The 17,378-nt window shown below is 49.7% G+C and overlaps 1 protein-coding gene across 1 annotated transcript; it reads right to left on the reverse strand.

The window, feature by feature from the left end:
* Positions 1–2,153: 2,153 nt before the first annotated feature.
* Positions 2,154–17,316, reverse strand: GLYCTK (glycerate kinase). Its single transcript, XM_062500614.1, has 5 exons — positions 17,189–17,316; positions 8,468–8,863; positions 7,954–8,105; positions 5,951–6,126; positions 2,154–5,338 (listed from the first exon to the last, which is right to left on the reverse strand). The coding sequence occupies exons 2-5, from the start codon at positions 8,752–8,754 to the stop codon at positions 4,433–4,435; spliced, it is 1,521 nt and encodes a 506-aa protein (XP_062356598.1). The 5' UTR covers positions 8,755–8,863; positions 17,189–17,316; the 3' UTR covers positions 2,154–4,432.
* Positions 17,317–17,378: the final 62 nt, after the last annotated feature.

The raw sequence follows: 17,378 nt of genomic DNA on the forward strand, positions 1-17,378 counted from the left end.
TCCTGGCTGACACATTGCTTCTCTTGTCTGTTTGATGCAGGGCTCCTGAGTCTCCCCACAGACCCCGTACAGGGGCTGGGGGGAATTCTGAGGGCTCCCTGGGGTCCGGCTCCATTCCAGCAGGGGCTGAGGCAGCCACTGCAGAGGGACTGTCCCGTCATCCTCCAGCATGGAGCATCTCACAGCCTGCTGTCTTGTATGGCTTTTTATTCCTATGTGATTATACATCCCACTTCATATAGGGATTGAAGCCGTGCAATACGCCAGGGTCCTACGGCGGAGAGCAGCCCCTGTGCCGCACGAGCCGGCCTCAGAGGAGCTACCAGAGCTGTCCCCTGGGGAGCTGGAGGAGGATTGCTGGCCTCAGCCTGGACTCCATCCTGCATCCCAGGCTCCCTAGCCCTCTTGGGATGTAGGTGAGGAGTGCCAAGCTGCTTTGGGGTGAGGCCAGCACAAGCATTGCATCCCCTTGCAAGGGTGGGCCTGGTTCTGCACCTCATCTGCTGTGAAGAGCCCTGGTGACTGCTCTGGCAGGCTCATTCCTGGGGAATCTGCTGCTTTGGTTTTGTCCCCAACTGTCCTGGGACATGGGTGACAGCCTCTGGCAGCATCTGGGTGTAGGCATTGCCAAGAGCACAGGGGAGGAGGAAGAGGAAGAAGAGGAAAAAGATGCTGAGGAATGACCACGACAGAAAGGACTGCCCCAGGCACGATGCTCCTCAAGGTTTCTCAAGAGGCCTCAGCCGCTCTTTCAAGGTTTGTGCTATATCTGTCACATTAGCAAAAATAGTGAAAATCGTGGCTTGTGGAGGAGATGAAAGGCAGCCCCTTCCAATGCCTCCATAAAGGAAGGGCCCCATTAACACCTAGTGAATTATTGGCCATTAATCAGGCTCAGTGCAAAATAAAACCATCCACATTTATCATTATTGGATCCTTAATGAAGTGATAATGGGAATGCTGGGGAGCTGTGATATTAATGTCTTCTAAGAGGCAAGAGCAGAGCCAAGGGCGGCAGCCAAGATTTTTAATTTACTGCCAAAAGCTCGTGCTGTTAATAAGGCTGTTACTTCTCCCGGCCATTAGCACTGTTTGGCAACGAGCTGCTGACTTAGGAGAGCAAATCAACCCTGAAGATACCCAGACTTGTTCACCTGCTCCCCACCCCGCATCTGAGCACATCGTTCCTACCCATGTGTTGGGTTATGGCCAGGGAACTGGTGGCCATCTTCACCCAACTGACTCCTTCCTGAAGACTGGCTGGTGTAGGAAGATTTCTAATAAAAAGGGCTGTGAGCATCAAGCCCCAGTGGCTCTTATTGTCCTCATTCCCTCTGTGACTTTTCTCCTTAGGCACAAGCATGCCAGAGGCAGGGTGGCTCAGAGCTGGTACCAGCACAGCCCACACACTGGGGTTGCTCGGTGTGACCGCAGCCACACTCTGGTTTCTTTATTTGTGCAGCTTGATTTCCATGAGTCCAATATCCCATCCAGGGACAAGCATGGACAAGCTGCAAAGCCCTGCTCAGCTGTGGTGACTCAAATGAGTTCCCAGTGGGAAAGTCATTGCTCCTATCAGGCCCTGCCAGCCCGGAGGCAAATCATTACCAGGCAGGTAAGTGATGCTCTCATGTCTTCAGATTTGTGTTATCTCACAAATCCTGCTAAACCTGACCAGTGTGGCCCAAATGTATGTTGGCTCATGCATGGGACCTTTTGCCCTTTTGTGAAGGGACTGCAGGTCAGAGGGAGCTGGCATGGGGCTGGAGCACTAGCAGACAATTCCCTGCTGAGCACTGTCCAGAGGAATAAGATGATGCTTTGTGAGGGTTGCACACACTTCAATGCTCCTTTTATCCCTAGGTAGAAGTTGCACGAGGTACACCAAAGCAACCCCTCGGAAATGGAGCTTTGAGTTATCCAGGTAGAAGCATCAGAGGAGCATTTCTGTAGCCTGGGTGTTCTTGCCTGAACTTCCCCTGGCCTCTTCATTATCTCTTCATTAGGAAAGAAAGGACAAGAACAGAATCCATATATGGCAGCCAAGCAAAGGTAGATGGGGAAATGCACTTCAAACAGCTCCATCCCTTCAACAAACCTTTTATTAGACTTCTCCCCAACACACACTCTAATCATTATGAAAAGCGACCATTCAGGAAGCAAGGACACTGTTCTGGCTACCCGGGGTAGGCATTTCCCAGGAGAAGCCAGCCAGCACTAGCCCAAGGTCCTCTGAAATTGCCTGGGAGGCAACACAAGCAGCAGCTCGAAGTCCAGGGTGATGCTCAGCAATGTGGCAGCGCGGTGGGCAGGGGCTTACGGTGGTCCTGTGGCAGTGTGCCCAGGCTGGCACACTGCACCACTGCTGAAGTGACCCTTCTGCCAGGCACCCCAGCCCTAAACTGGAGTCACTGTGCATTCCACTGGAGCAAAGTGGTCCAGGGAGCACTCACCATGTTGTGGAGCCAGCTTTACCCAGTTATCCTGGCTGGAGCCCACACTTCTGGCTGTATCACTGCCTGTGTTAGTGCCCCCGTGGAGCTGCCCTGCTGGGCATGGAGCAGGTGACCTGCCAGTGACCTCTGGAAAAAAAACACACGGCACAAAGCAGCTTCTCCTGCACAACCACCCCCTGACATTGCAGGAGCACAGTGAGCTCTATAACGCTTGGCAGATTTTTCCCCAGCAGATCTTGGAGCTGTTTGCCAGTGTGAGCAAGTTCAGACATGTTACAGAAGACCTTCAGACTCAAGGACAAATGAGATGTGTGGACGAGTTTAAACCACCGGGCAAGACTCAGGTTTTGAAATTCCCAGGGTTGTGCCTTATTCTGAGCCTGGGCCGTAGCCCAGACAGTCCAGCTGCCAGCCTGGCATTGACACCAGGCCCTGTGATGGTCCTGCTGATATCCCTACTTGTTAGATACTGGCTTTAAAACCAAAATAGGTTTTGCATTCTCCTCAAAACCCCACCCTCTGATCCACCTTGAAGTGGGGTGCAGAACAACTGACTGTTCAGTGAGACACCACAGGGTGTTGGCACAACAGTGTATTTATGTCACGGGATGAGATCAGCCACACAGAGTAGGTCGGTCTGTCTGGAAAGAGTCTGAGTCAAGCGTGTCCTATTACATTAGAGCTGGATTTTCAAAGGAGCTCAGCTCCCACTTAGGCTCTGTAACAAACAGACAGATATTCAAAAGGAGTTGGACGTGCTGGGTCATATTGGCTGCTGAGCTGTAGTCCTTTGAATATCCAGCCAAACTGTCAGTGTGCCTGTTGCTGCAGGAAAAGCCCTCCTGAAATCCAGTCCCACTGTGAGCTCCATGTCCTGGGAAACCAAGCTCAGCTCTGCTGTCCTGTGTATCACACTGCAGTAGGTGACAAAAACGTGATAACCACCGTGTCCTTGTGCATGTGGGGGGAGCAGCTCCCTGTCAGAGCACAGCTCCAGCAGATTTGCCCTTTGATCAGCTCAGCAGCATGGGTCAGGAGAGCTGAGCATGAAGGTTTCCTTGCCTTTTGTTCTGTGGAATTAGCAGAGTTAATCAGAATGACAGCGACTTCTGCCTCAGTGCAGAGGAAAGGTCAGTGGCTCAGGCTGGATGCACGAGTTTTCTAGACAGTTGGAAAACACCATGAAAGCTCACAGCATACATGCTGCTGGCACGGAGGCTCTCCCAACAGGGACCAGCACAGATGATGTTACTGTGGAGGGAAGGAGGCTGGAGGAGGACTCCACACAGCTGGCTTGTCACTGCACTTCATTCATCCCCATCCTTGCATTGCACAGTGAAGGTATGTCATCCTCTTTGTCACTGTGCACTGCTTGTGTCACAGAACCACTATCAAGAACTTCTCTCTGCCAATGAGCTTCTTAGCCACACTCCTGGGTGTGCATCCTGCAGGACTTGGAGTCTCTGTCATCTCAGTTCCCTGGTGCTGGATGTCCCCTTCCCACCACATCCCCACAGCACCTCCATGCTTCAGGTGAGGAGGCCTTGCTGTTACTGCTTTTACATCCTTCAGTCACTGTAATTTGCTCCATTGAACCCCTAAAACCCCACTGCTCTTGAGCCAGGGGCACTGGAAGTGCAACAGTGCAGCAAGGGCCCTCTATGGTAGCCCTGCTATGACCTCAACTTCCCCACATTTCTTAAATTAACTATAGTTGAAGCAGACACAAGTTTTAAATCCAGTTTCCTTGTCTGTAATGTGACCTCTTACCTTCCTCTCACCCCTCCAATTACAAGTGCTTGTTTTTGCTGTGGACATCCACTCATGTGTCCAGTCAGTGGATTCTTTCTGTCAAAGACACTAGCAGCCTTGACAGTGAGCCCTGATTTAAGTAGTTTGCATTTGTCCACAGCATTGGTGCTTTCATTTATTCCTTCTCCTAATTAAGTGCATCTGGACATCTGCAGAGGGAGCTTTCATGATCTCTCCATGGCTCTAATTAAAATGACCTGTATGTCCATGACATTGGTGCCTGTCAAGCCTGTCACCAAGAGGTGACGCCCACCTTGGAACTGGCTGAAGAACGTGTAGGAATCATTGTTCCTGAGAAAGGCTTCCACATCTAGGCCCTCCTGAAGTGCCTCAGCCACCAGCCCTGGGCTGCAGAAGGCTCCTGCTGCCTCCGTTGGCCCATCCTGCCCATCTGTTCCCCCACTGAGGAAGAGGATCTCACACCTCCCTTGGGGGCTGTTGGCTCCTGTGGCCTGAGCCTTGTGCAGCCCCAGCCCCACACGCAGGGCCAGCTCCTGGTTTCTCCCTCCCATGCCAGTTCCTTGGAGCTGGACTGTGGTTTCTCCACCAGCCAGGATGCAGACTGGTCTGTCGGGCCATAATCCTCGCAGGGCCTGTAGAAACTCCTCCAGGTCCAAACCTGGGATCTGTAGCTCTGCTGCCAGCTGCAGGAGATTCCCCCTCAGCTCGTCACTCAGGGGCCCTTCTCCAAGACTGGTGAAACCCAGGTGGAGCAGCTGGATCAGCTGGCAGTACAGTGTGGCAACACGGCTGACTTCCCCATGGACTGCTGCACTCAGGACCAGAGCTGCATAGCCCAGGCCCTCAGCCTGGCATTTGGCCTCTTCCAAAGCCAGTGTGTTGGACCCAAGGATGATGTTGGAAACATGGGAGTAGTTTTCTGGAGCAGTGGGCTTGGTGGGAGAGCTGGAGAGGACCATTTGCACTGACTGAGGCAGGTTGTGCAGCAGGTTGTATTTGGTGAGTATCTGAAGGCAGTCTTGGACAGTGTGGGAGCTGGCAGCAGTAGGCCCACTCGCTATGATGTCCAGGGGGTCACCTATCACATCAGACAGGATGAGACTCACCACCTATGGAAAGAAATGCCCACAGATTATTGCAGAAGGCAAAGACGGGTGACCACAAAAGAGCCCTGACATAAGCACTGCTCTGAGTGCAATCCCCACATCAAAGCAGATGGAAACAGGGTAGGCCTTCACCCATTTTTATTTTATAGACCTGTGAGTGTCACCTTGCCCTTCTCACACCCACAGATTTACAGTCCCCTTTGAGGATGGACTGTCATATTGGAAGATGGAACCTGTGATACTGCACTTGTGAGGCCCAACTTAGTGTGGGTTCAGCAATGGCACACACTGAAAACAGCCCCCAGAAAAGCCAAGGGTTAGAGTCAGCCTTGAAAGCACTGTGCTGAAGCACCACTTGGAAGTGCCTGCTGGGTGTGGGCTGGCATTTGCAGAGTGGCATGATGGGATGGCTGATGTTTCCCAAGTCTGAATTGCCACTCTTCCATCTCTGTGTCCCTGAGAGTTTTGGTGCTCAGTGAAATCTCAGCCAGAGAGCCCAAAAACAGTGTGCAAAGTTGTTCACTCAGTATGGACAAAAACCTTGCAAGTTGATTAAAACTCTGTGTTGAGGGTAGCTGGGTGATCTCTGGGCAAACAGGGGTTTTCCTTGGTTACCTGTGCAGGATGTGCCAGCTGGGCCAGCCCTCCACCCTTCAGCATGGACAGAGTCTTCCGGACAATGTTCAGCTCCTTTATGGCAGCTCCTCGGGAAGCCAACATCTTTGTGAGTTTCTCCTTCTCCTCGAGGAGGATGGGAGGGATGGGAGCAGGCAGTAGGGCTGATCCACCCCCTAGGATGTAGAAGAGATGGCAAGGACATCAGGATAGCAGGAAAAGGAGGACAAAGGAGAGTAGGGCTTTAGCCTTTTAGCTTCCCTTACCAGTGTCTGGAGGGAAGGCAGAGGTGACTGGGGACATAAGCTAACATCTCTGGAGAATTCAGTCACCTTCAACAATATTCAGCTGCTGTCCTGTACTCTCTGAGCCAGCTACACTTCACCCAGGCAGTGTGAGCCTGGCAGGATGGGGGGCACCACAAGCCTGCAGTGTGGGGGATGACAGAAAAGGGACAGCAACTACCTTGACCTCTGCACTGGTTTACAAGTGGGTCCTCACACTGATACTCAAGGGTTACCTGGATGGGTGAGCAGAGAGCAGGGCCTCCAGGGCTCACACAGCAGTCAGTGCTGTGCACATGGGGATGCTGCCTGCTTTGGTGGCTCCATTTATTCAGGACAGAGTGTAAAAACATTGGCTAGGGATGCAGCAAGAGTGGAAACTGCTGAACTGCACTCATTTAGGCCTGAAAGAAGAGGGAGGACAGAAATGCAAAGGACAAAGCACACCCTGAGTCCAGGGTGATTGCTTCACTGATGGGAAGTCTGTCTGATACAAGCAGGCATTGGAAATGTGGAAAAGAAGGCAAGGTTCTAATGGAGAAGTGGAACGGTTGAAAACTACAGAGGAGAAAAGAGTGAGGTCTGTGCAGAGAGTGAACATGCACAGAAGTACAGCTGAATTTTACTGTCAAAATACAAAGCCTGCTCAGAGGTTTGAGACAAATCAGTATCAATAAAACATGATGAGCAAGAAAAACAAATGCAAATGCCTGTGTTTCAGTCAATAGCCAGGGATCTAGCTGAGAGGCAGGAGCAGTTGGGGACCGGCTGCTGTGTGGGAGTGCACATGCATAGGGAGTCACAGCCACGGGGATATCCTGTACAGACTCCCTGAAGGGCTGAGGAGTGTCTTGGAGATCCCTGTAGCCAAAAGACAGGAGGAAGCCCAGGGGAATCCCCAGAAAGCACAGCTAGCTTCCAATCACTTGGGTGTTTGCCTAATGGCACTGCTCTCTCTGTATCAGATCAGGCTTCAACATCCACAGAGGAATAAATACTGAGCAGAGGAGTCCAAGGCCTTTCTACAGAACTTTCTGCAGAGCTGCAAGCCCCTGCATGCTTTTACTCTGTGACAGCTCAGAATGAGGTGATGTCACTGCATCCCTCTGATGCATCTTCTTACACAGCCCTGGATCTGGGGACAAACTGGGGGCCACTAGCCAGGCCCTGGGGGTATGCAGGGCTGCCCCTGCAAGGCATGCAGCTTAATGTATAGTACCTGGAGGCCTCGTTTCCACTAGATGTGAAGGAGCCAAGCCCTGGGAAAAGTCAGTCCCAAATATCAGCTTTCATACTCGTACTCCTGCACAAATGGGGAGCATGCAAGTCTACCAAGTGCTTGTTTCTCCAGGTCTGCACTTCCAAATGTAAGGAGGGGCAGGAAAAAAGTGTCTCCTTGCCAAGAGGTGAGAACAGCTGCCAGGCTGTGCCCAGAGGTCCCACTTCACTATGATGGCACAACCGCAGGATGCAGCTGTGCAGCTCAGCCTCTTTCCAGTGCTGGGAGGCAGTGTATCCACTGCAGCAGCAGGAAGCCCTGTGCTCACCCTTTCTGCATCCCTGGAGAAAGGATGGCAAAAAGAAGAGGAAAAATCAGAAGTGCAGGTGTCCATGCTGAAGGGGCTGGCACAGCACGGCACTCTCTTGCTGCATGGCCCAGGGGTGGGCAGGTAGCTGGGGGTCCTCAGCAGATCCCATTCCCTGGGATCCCCACACTACCTGAGATGAGCACAAGGAGCAGGTCATCTGCAGTCAGACCCTCAGCCAGCTCCTGGATGGCAACTGCTCCCTTCAGTGCCTCTGCATCTGGGAGGTTGTTCTTGGCACCTTCGATGACCTGGATTTTGCTGTGTGGCTTCAGTAGCATCTCCCTGGTGAGGTAAGAGAGGCAATTACACCACAGATCTGTGCACCCACACAGGCAGCCACTGCAGGTACCTGGTGTACCAGTGGCGTTCAGCGAGTGACCAGGACAGGCAGATGGCCTTTGCTGAGAGTCTCTTCCCCACAGCTGGAGAATCAGCACATCTAGCACAAGAGGTGGGCTGCACCACTGGTGTTACTGGCACGTGATGATGGTTGAAGATGAGGGCAGTGGGGTGGATGGGCTGGGCAACAGAGCAAGCAGCTCAAAAGGACTTGAGGTGTTCACACCAATACCCCACAGAGGACAAATCTGACAGCCTACACCCCTCCTTCCTGCTCCCTAAAATTATCCAGAAAAAGTCCTTACTGCATTCCTGCTTGCTGCAGGCTCTGCTGGATCCCTAGTGGCACACTGATAATCCCCCGAGTGAGATGGTCTCCCAGGATCTCTTCTGCTGCTGCAGCCATCCCCAGCACAGCTTTTCCGAAACCCACCAGATACAGGTGCCTCTTCACTGGAAAGGCCTGGTCCTTCACCAGCAGCTGAGGGCACCCACCTCCCTGGAGCTTCAGAGCCCTCTTCAGCATGGGAACTGGGCGGATGGTGCTCACAGCACCATAGAACAGGGACAGTGCATGCTCACGGAGGGACATAGTGCACAGGCTGGCAGGGCTGAGCCACTCTGTGTTGTGGGGTGGGCTTGTGCACTCTCTGCCACCACTGGCAAAGCCTCAAGGGCTGAGACAACCAGCAGCCTCCAACCTGCAAGGGAAAGTGAAAATTTTTTTCTAGTAGAAGAGACAAGGCTGTCACAGAAAGAACAGAGAGATCAAAACATGAACCATGGAACTCAAGCTCCTGTTTCCCCTAGATTAAGGTGCCACACAAGCAGCATTTTCTAACTTTTCCCCAGGCAGGAAGAAGGGAAGGACATTGTCACATTCAAACTATCTGTAAGCTTGTGGTTCCCCTGCAATCTCATCACCTCCTGCAGGGAAGGTGAGCTCTGCCAGCCAGCTTCTCCATCACTGTAGATTTGCCACTGGCATGCCATCATTTCTATTTGCTTAGCATTTGACACCTTTCCAAATTGTGGAAGCTGCTCTCTGTCCTGGAGAGAGCAGGGCATCTGGGTGGAACAGCTTTTCACTACATTAGCTCCCTTCTCCATGCTAGCCAAATGCTGATGTCATCCTCTGGCTGTGCATTGCCCCGTGTGTCCCTGCAGCATCAGATACAGACTGAGGAGAAACAACAACCTCGCTGGCTGCTTACACAAAACGTCATTTACCTTTCTTTTTTTAGTCCTCATTTTCCATTAAAATAACATTTAGAGCCCAAATAAGACTTCATATCCAGGCAAAGTTGCCAGCCATGTCTGTGAAAGCCCATTTGAGCTGCTCTCCACTGAGCATTAGCATTATCTGCAACAGATCTGTGCATGGACCACAAGATCTCAGCTGCTCAAGGGCAGATACTTGTCTTGACAGAGGAAAGGTGGCCCCTGCCAGCACACACACATCTATTCCCTGCCAGCATTTATCCTTCCTTCTGTTAACTGGCAGCAAGTTCACTGCTGGTTTCTGAGGATCAAAGATCCTTGTGATCTGCATCTCTTCTGCTCAAGGCATTTAAGGCAGGATGCCAGGAGGCTGAAGCAGCCAGGGCAGCGCACTTGATCACAGACCCATTGAAATTACCTCAGAGAGTTAGTCCTCTCTCTACTAAGTGGATATGTTTTGTGCAAGGGCTTCTTTTAGGAGAGCTCAGGAGTCCAGAGGTCTCTTTGTCCTGACACTCCCATAGCATTGCGAAGTGTTAATCATTAAGCTGGACAAGCTTTTCAACAGCTCTTTTGGGTCTAAATCTGCCTTATTTTGCTGCAGGGATCCAAAGGTTCAACACAAAAAACCTCTACACACCTTCTCAGGCATTGAAACTTGGGTACACTCTGAAATCTTGCAACAAGGGACTTGTACGCAAGGCTATACAGAGAATCAAAGGTTTATCAGAGGAAGAGCCCCAAGAATCACTGAAGTGGGAAAAGAGCCTTAAGAACAAGGCTAACAGTAAATGATTCATTGCTTAGGAGAACAGATTTTAAAGCCAAAAGCCAAGACAGATTAACTACCTATGTGTACTCCCTTTAGGTGCTGGTCAGGACTGTCTTTTCAACCACGAGGAGACAGGAGAACAAAAGACAGGGTGCCCTCACCCTCAAAGTGCTCTCACCACTTTGTTACTAGACTCTTAAACTTCATGGCAGCTGATGCTGCCAGCAGTCTAAACCACTGACCCCACTTCAGTGAGGGCCAGAGTAACTGTGCTGACTGCAGTGAAGTCAGCTGTGCACCTCTCAGGAACTGAGAGAAGCGTCTCTGCTCCCAGCAGGTCTCTAATTCCCCAGCAGCACAGCTCAGAGGAAGGTGCTACAAAGCAGAGGTACATCACACCCCAGGTCACCAGTCTGAGCTGCAATACAGGGTTTGCAGGAATGGTTGAAGAAAAGTTTAAAGGGAGCCAGGGGAGTTTAAGGAAATAAAGCACTGAAGTTTTAACAGGCTTTGTCTCTGCCTTGATGTTTCTGTGCAAGGCTGACCCTGAAGCCTGGGGAAATTGAGCACAAGCAGACCTGTCTGTGGCTCCTGTCACATGTGCCCTCCTGGCAGCCCCGTTCAGCTCCGGCTCCAGACACGACAAGCAATCCTCTCCTACTGGAGGTGGAAAAACTAAATGCCAGCTTAATTCATCTGGCACTTGTGTACATATTGCTAATGCTTACTCTGGAAAGCATTTCAGTACAATAGCAGGCATGTAATCTGTTTTCTGCACTCTGAACTCGGATTATATTTTAACCATTGAGGCCTGATCCAGTCTGTGAAGTCAGCAAGCGCCTTTCTATTGCATCTCAGGATTTTGGGGTCCACTGCCTGGCACTGATCTCAGAGCACAGGTGTAAAGGCAGAGTAAATACAGTATAAAACCCCCTTGCAGTCAGACGTTATCCAGCTTTATACCAGTGCAAGAGAGAGCTGAATTTGGCACCAATCCACTTGCTTTGGATGTCTCAGTGTGTGACTCTGCTCCTTGTCAGCTCTGATTAGACACACAGGCCCACTGGAGGCTCCCTTTGGAATGCGGGTGCTGCTAATGATACCACAAATCCGTTTTTATGTAACTTATTTATACAGTTTCAGGCACTGGGTACTAAATGTCATCAGGGAACAGCTATAAATCAGTGCTATGAAATCCACTGTAGATATTAACAAAAAATAAAACTCCTACTCATTTTACTAAGGCTTTAACAACAAGATCAAGAGAACTGAATATCACCCCAAAACACAGGCAGTTGTAGAAAGAAAAATAACCCAAATGGCAGCTCTCAGGCTCCTTCCCCAGATGGTGGGTTTAGAAGTGGTCTAATTGCCTGTTAACTGCTACATATTGCACGAGGGGAAATTACACCCTCACATCCCTGCATTTTCCTCTTCCCACTGCTGGCTGTGAGGAATCTGGGGTGGAAGAAGGGGCTGATGATGTGATTCATTTTACTTCATACACTAATCTTAGTTTCCCAGTTTCTCAGGAAAATCACTTGTGGATGAATGAGCCCTCTTCTATATAGTTAAAGGTGACGAGCTATAGGTATGAGTGAGGTTCAGGTTTCACACCTTCCCTTTGTCCCTGGTTGGGATCATTTGGAGTTGGGATATCGACAGTCTTTTGAAAAGTTTCCTGTAAGTTCGCACTGAACTTAGGATGAAAATGATGCTAAGAATTGCCTGTTCCAAAGAGAGCTGGAGGATTGTAAGGGGTTTAGATTAATCCCCTTTAAATGAAAACTTCCTCCGATTTCATTCATGAATAATCTATGCACTTATAATAATCTACACACACCATTATAAGCCCTTTCTTCAGAGGGCTCCTCCTAAGCCTGTAGAAATTTCCACTCTTAGCTCTCACACCAAAAAGCAGCGAAACACCAGCTTCTCATTTTCACTTTCTCTGGGAAAGAGGGAGGGGAAGGAGCTGGACTGTGATAAAATACAGGCAAAATGCTCGTTTGCATTACCTTTCATTAACTTTTTAATTAAAGCAATTCTGCAGGCAAGGAGCCAAAGTCAGAGGGAGACCGAAACAATCCAGCAGTAGGGGCAGAAATGTGGTAAAGCTGCCAAGTAAATTGGATGGTGGCAAGAGACCAAAAACATGGACATAGCAGGGCAGAGCGAGCCATAAACTTGGAGGCACACTGGGGAAGAAAACAGTAAACAAACGAGCTGGCCATGCCCATGCAGTGAGAAAAATGAGCCAGCACCTCACTCCATGGCAGGTACTTGAAAGCTAGAAAAATACTTCTTTCTTGGGGCCAGTCTGCCATCACTGGGCACAGATGAGCTGTTCCAGGTGCTGTGGTTGGAGGTTTGTTCAAGGATTTGCATCTTGGGCTCGTGGTTTTTTTGAATTCGGGGCAATTAAGCTTGTTGCAAGCCAACCCAACCACACACATATCCTGAGCCTTTCAGGTGCTGTGAGATCAGAGGATGCTGTACCAGAATGTCTGATTTAACTGAGAACTTCAGGGACCTAAGTGACTTTAGCTTCTGTGCTGTCAGGATGCCTCTGGATTTCCTCCAGGACTGGTGGCTGGCCCACCTTGTGCAAGGTCAACTACAAAATCTCTGAGGGTCTAAGGAAAATATTTGAGATAGCACTGGATCAAACCCCAATTGTTCGAGGATAATTTTGAGCTCAAGCTTTAAGAGACAGATTACAGTAGTAAATTCCTAGACATAGCAAGTTTTAGCAGTGTCTCTCGCTACTTGTTTTTCTTGCTGTGTGACTTTTTTCTGGCCTCTCAGAATTTAAATTACTGACAGACTCACTAAGGCTTCCTGCTTCCATTTCTCCTGCATCACCAGGGGAATTTACCTATGAAGTACAACAGAGAGGAGATTTTACTGCCTTAAACTCCCCCGTTCCCACTTACTGACACATCTCCTCTATCATTTGATATATCAACTTTAATTTGCCTGGTGAGCCCTGCTCAAACCCAAGCTTGCTGCTCCACATGGTCCCAAAAGCATTACAAGAAAATTTTCCAGGAGATGCACTGAACCCAGGAGGGAAACAATGCAGTGAAGGCTTGTTCCAAGTGACTATTCTGAGAGGATCAGATGGGGGATTTTTTCGAGACTAATCTCTTTAAATGAAAATTTCAGAATTTGATTAATTTTTTAATCTGCACATGGATTTGCATAAAATTACTGCACTGCCTCATTCACATTTGGCAAAAGAGAAAATGTCTGCAGCAAGGATGTGCAACTATGAAGGGTCTGGTGCACGAGTGGGTGTCCAGGGGCAAGGTGAAGGGCCCTTTGCCCCCTCTAACTGCAGTGCTCCTCCTGCATCCACAAGTGGGAAAAAGGATGAGGGTAGTCAGAGCAGTATGATGAGACCAGAGGGTTTGCCAGGCAGGCAAGGGAGAAAGTAGGATGGAGCCTGGATACCTTTGTTTCAAGAATATGCTGAGCTCTGGGAAACCCAGGACTCCTAGTTTCTAGTACATGGCTTTCTATATGTTGCTTGGAAAAGAAATATGTTGCTCTCATGACTAATTTACTCACCAGGAAAGTGTCAACAGGGTCTCTTTGCCTTTGATGGGGAATGTGGCTTAAGGCCAAACACAGGGAAGATAAGTGTTCTATTCAGCATTTTATATATATAGATCAGTATCATTAGCAAAAAAAAAATAACTGGATCTGACATATGCATCTTACTAGTTTTTCTAGGTCACACTCCCTTCACTCCCTATATACCTTTTGGAAATGATTTTCTCATGCTCTGGGGATTGCAAAGAAGAGAAAAATTTCCCTAAAAATTCTTCTGTAGCTCAACACAGAACACTACTACCCTGAAGCCAAGCCCATGCCAAGTCTACTTCCTTTCATGCTGTAATTTTTCAAACTCCCTATTCTGAGTCAACTTGCCATCAAAGATGAGAGTAATTTAAAATACAGGGAAGGATCACAGTATTCTAGAGAAGATGAAAAGCTGCGAGCCTTGAGGACTGGAATACTAGAAAGGGGTTGAAATTCAGTGCTGCAAAATACAAGGTCATGGTCTTAGGGATTAATAGCAGAAAATTATGAGCTCCTCAGCTGGAAATAACATAAGAGGAGAAAGAGCCGGGATTCTTAATCAGTCACAGGATGACAATTACAGCTGCCCTCTGGGCTGAGACAAGAGGCTGTGGGGCATGTGGAAAGCAGCAGATGTGAACTGCCTGGACTTTGCTGAGGTTTTTGACATCATTCCTGTGAGCATGCTGGAGGGTGGGCTGGGCAATCACAGCCAGCCCTGCTGGAAACCAGCCTGACCACTGGGCTCAGAAGGCAGAAAGCAGTGGCTCAGGGTCCAGCTGACATCTGGTAATCAACAGGGACTGCTGAAGCTTGTGTCACCCCACAGCTTCATTAGCGACCCGGAGAGTAGCACTTAATTTGGGGGAACTGCTGATGGAGGCACCTTCCAGAGGAACTGCGATAAACTCAAGGTCAGGGCCCACAGAAACCTCGGGGCACTCGGTAGGGAGGGAGAAGCGTGGATTTTTGCTGCTGAGCAAGCACAAGTCCCTGTGTTGTGCAGGTTCCAGTGGTATCAAATACAGAAATGCATAGGTAGAATAACTGCATTTGATCGATATTACTCAAGCAGCAATTAAACGTTTTTTTTTCCATTAACTAATTTTGCAGAGACATTATCCATAATTCCTACTTAATATGACATTTTTCTAGGAGATCCAATTATCCTGCCAGCTAAATTCCAGCTTGGTATAAACTGACAAAGTAAGTTCCAACGATTAGGAAGAAAGGCAGAAGAATTAAAAGGAAGTGACAAAATATCAAATCAACAACCCACGGTGTTATACAACTCTAAAACTTAGCTAAGTATTGTAGGTGTTTTGAAGTAAATTGTCTTATGATGTTATTGGTGAGTCACCTCCGGAGCCCGCAGGAGATAATCCAGGCTTTGATCCTGCAATTTAGAGTGTGCAGGAGGTACAACATTCTGAGCTTTTCTAAAACCTCTCATCACATGAAAATCAATTGTGGGTTTTGAACTGGCCTAACAAAGGGGCAGCTGACCCCGAGACCCTCAGGAGGAATGAGGGTGTGTTTTGGTATCCCTGGACTCCCGTGTGAAAGTCTTGACTTTGTTTTGAAGTAAAAAAGGTAAATTATTCTGAGGAGCCAATTCCACTGCAGCGTGAAAGGATGAGTCGGGTGAGATCTCTAAACAGGTAACGGAGAGCTCCAGCAAGCAAACAGCAAGGGCGAGGATCAAAAAACAAATACTAAAGAGAAAACTTTAAGAATACTTTGAGAAAACAAATACTAAACTAAACCAGACATGCACACAAAATAATTCAGACTGTTTGAAGGACATGTAGAGCTTTAACAGTCCTTGGACTTGCTGAGGTTTGACCACAGGAGGGCAACAGGATCCAAAAGCAAAATCAAACTCTGTTCTGGACACTGTGAAAGGAAATGCAATTAATGCTCAGGAAGGCATCTAGTTTATTTTTGTTTTCTGATTTTGAGTTTCTGGGAGACCAAAATGACAAGATCCGGTGGTTTCTAAAATTAAAGTAGCAGAAAACTTTGTGGGGTGAGATTCTCACAGCTACTCTTATACTCTAAGAACAGCTTTTTAAGGTAAGAAATACACAAAAACATGGACACTGAGCCTGTCATCAGGATTCGTAAAAGAAAAAAGCTGTTCTTTTGAGCAGCATCCTCAAAAGCCACGGTGTTTCTCAAAGGCTTAAGTATGTGCTGCCCACCTTTACCTGAAAGCTAATGAGGTGTAGGAACATCATGCTACAGCTATGGTGTTGCTGTAGTATTGCCAACAAGTTTTCAGAGGAATAAAAATTACTTGGAAATAAGAATGTGCAATAACTGGATTGAAAGTAGGAGGGGAAGGGTGAGAAAGTGATCACAGTGTATTTCAGAGGAGGGGGAGCTGACTGATGCTCCCTTGGTCATGCTGGGCTGGCCAGAGGCTGTTCCTGCTGGACTCTGCCAAGACACTGGCACAGCACGTGCACCCCAGAAACGATTTCACAGAAGCACAAAATCAACTGTGTTGGAAAAGAACCCTGAGACACGGAGCCCAACCTATGACCCAACACCATGGTGTCACCTCACACCATGGCACAGAGTGCCATGTCCAGCCCTTCCTCCAACACCTCCAGGGACAGTGACTGCACATCCCCCTGAGCAGCCCATTCCAATGTCTAAGTACCCTTGCTGTGAAGAAATTCTTCCTGATGTCCAACCTAAACCTCCCCTGGCACAGCTTGGGGCTCGTCCTGTCAGTGGTTAGCTGGCCAAGCCCCACCCGGCTACAACCTCCTTTCAAGGAGTTGTCGAGAGAGATAACCTCACTCCTGAGCCTTCTTTTCTCCAGGGTAAATACCCGCAGCTCTCTCGGCTTCTGACATGACTTGTGCTCCAGAGCCTTCCCCGGCTCTGCTGCCCTTCTTTGGATTTGCTCCAGTATTCCAATATCCTTCCTGATTTGAGGGACCCAGAACTGGACACAACACTTCAAGTGTGGCCTCACCAATGCCCAATACAGACAGACAATCAGTGCCCTGGTCCTGCCGGCCACACTATTGCTGGTACAAGCCCGGTGCCACTGGCCCTCCTGGCCACCCAGGTACGCCTAGGGCTCGTATTCAGCCGGCTGCAGACCAGCGCATTTCTCTCTAGTTTCCACCGGGAACTGCGAAAAACGCCTTAAACCGACATAATACGGTGAATATCCCGCGCGAGGCGACGGTGACCCCGGGTTTCCGCGGCCCTTCACAACCCCCCCACAGCGCGAGACCCCTGCCCGGCACCGGAAGTGACGCGATCCCGCCGGCGCGAAGCCATTGCCTGCTCTGCGGGATGACGTCATGCCCTCCACCCGACCCCCCGCTCCTCAATACGCACGGAAGGGCGGTGCCTAAAGAACTGGTAATGAGCCCCGGCCCCGCCACTGCCACTCGGCCCTGCCCTGCGCGCCCCTTCCCACCTCGGGCCCCGGGAGCGGCGGGGATGGTGACAGACGCTGACAATCACGGCGGGCCGGGAGCGCGCAGATCCTTTTGCCATTCCTGCCACACTCAATATGGCCACCGGACACCCCGTCCTCCCCGTCCCAGCAGCCCGTGCGCACGCCCCCCTCGCCACCCCTCCGTTCCCAGAATGTCCCGCGCGGCCCC

The sequence above is a fragment of the Cinclus cinclus genome, chromosome 12 (assembly GCF_963662255.1).
Source record: "Cinclus cinclus chromosome 12, bCinCin1.1, whole genome shotgun sequence".
NCBI classification, from domain to species: Eukaryota; Metazoa; Chordata; class Aves; order Passeriformes; family Cinclidae; genus Cinclus; species Cinclus cinclus.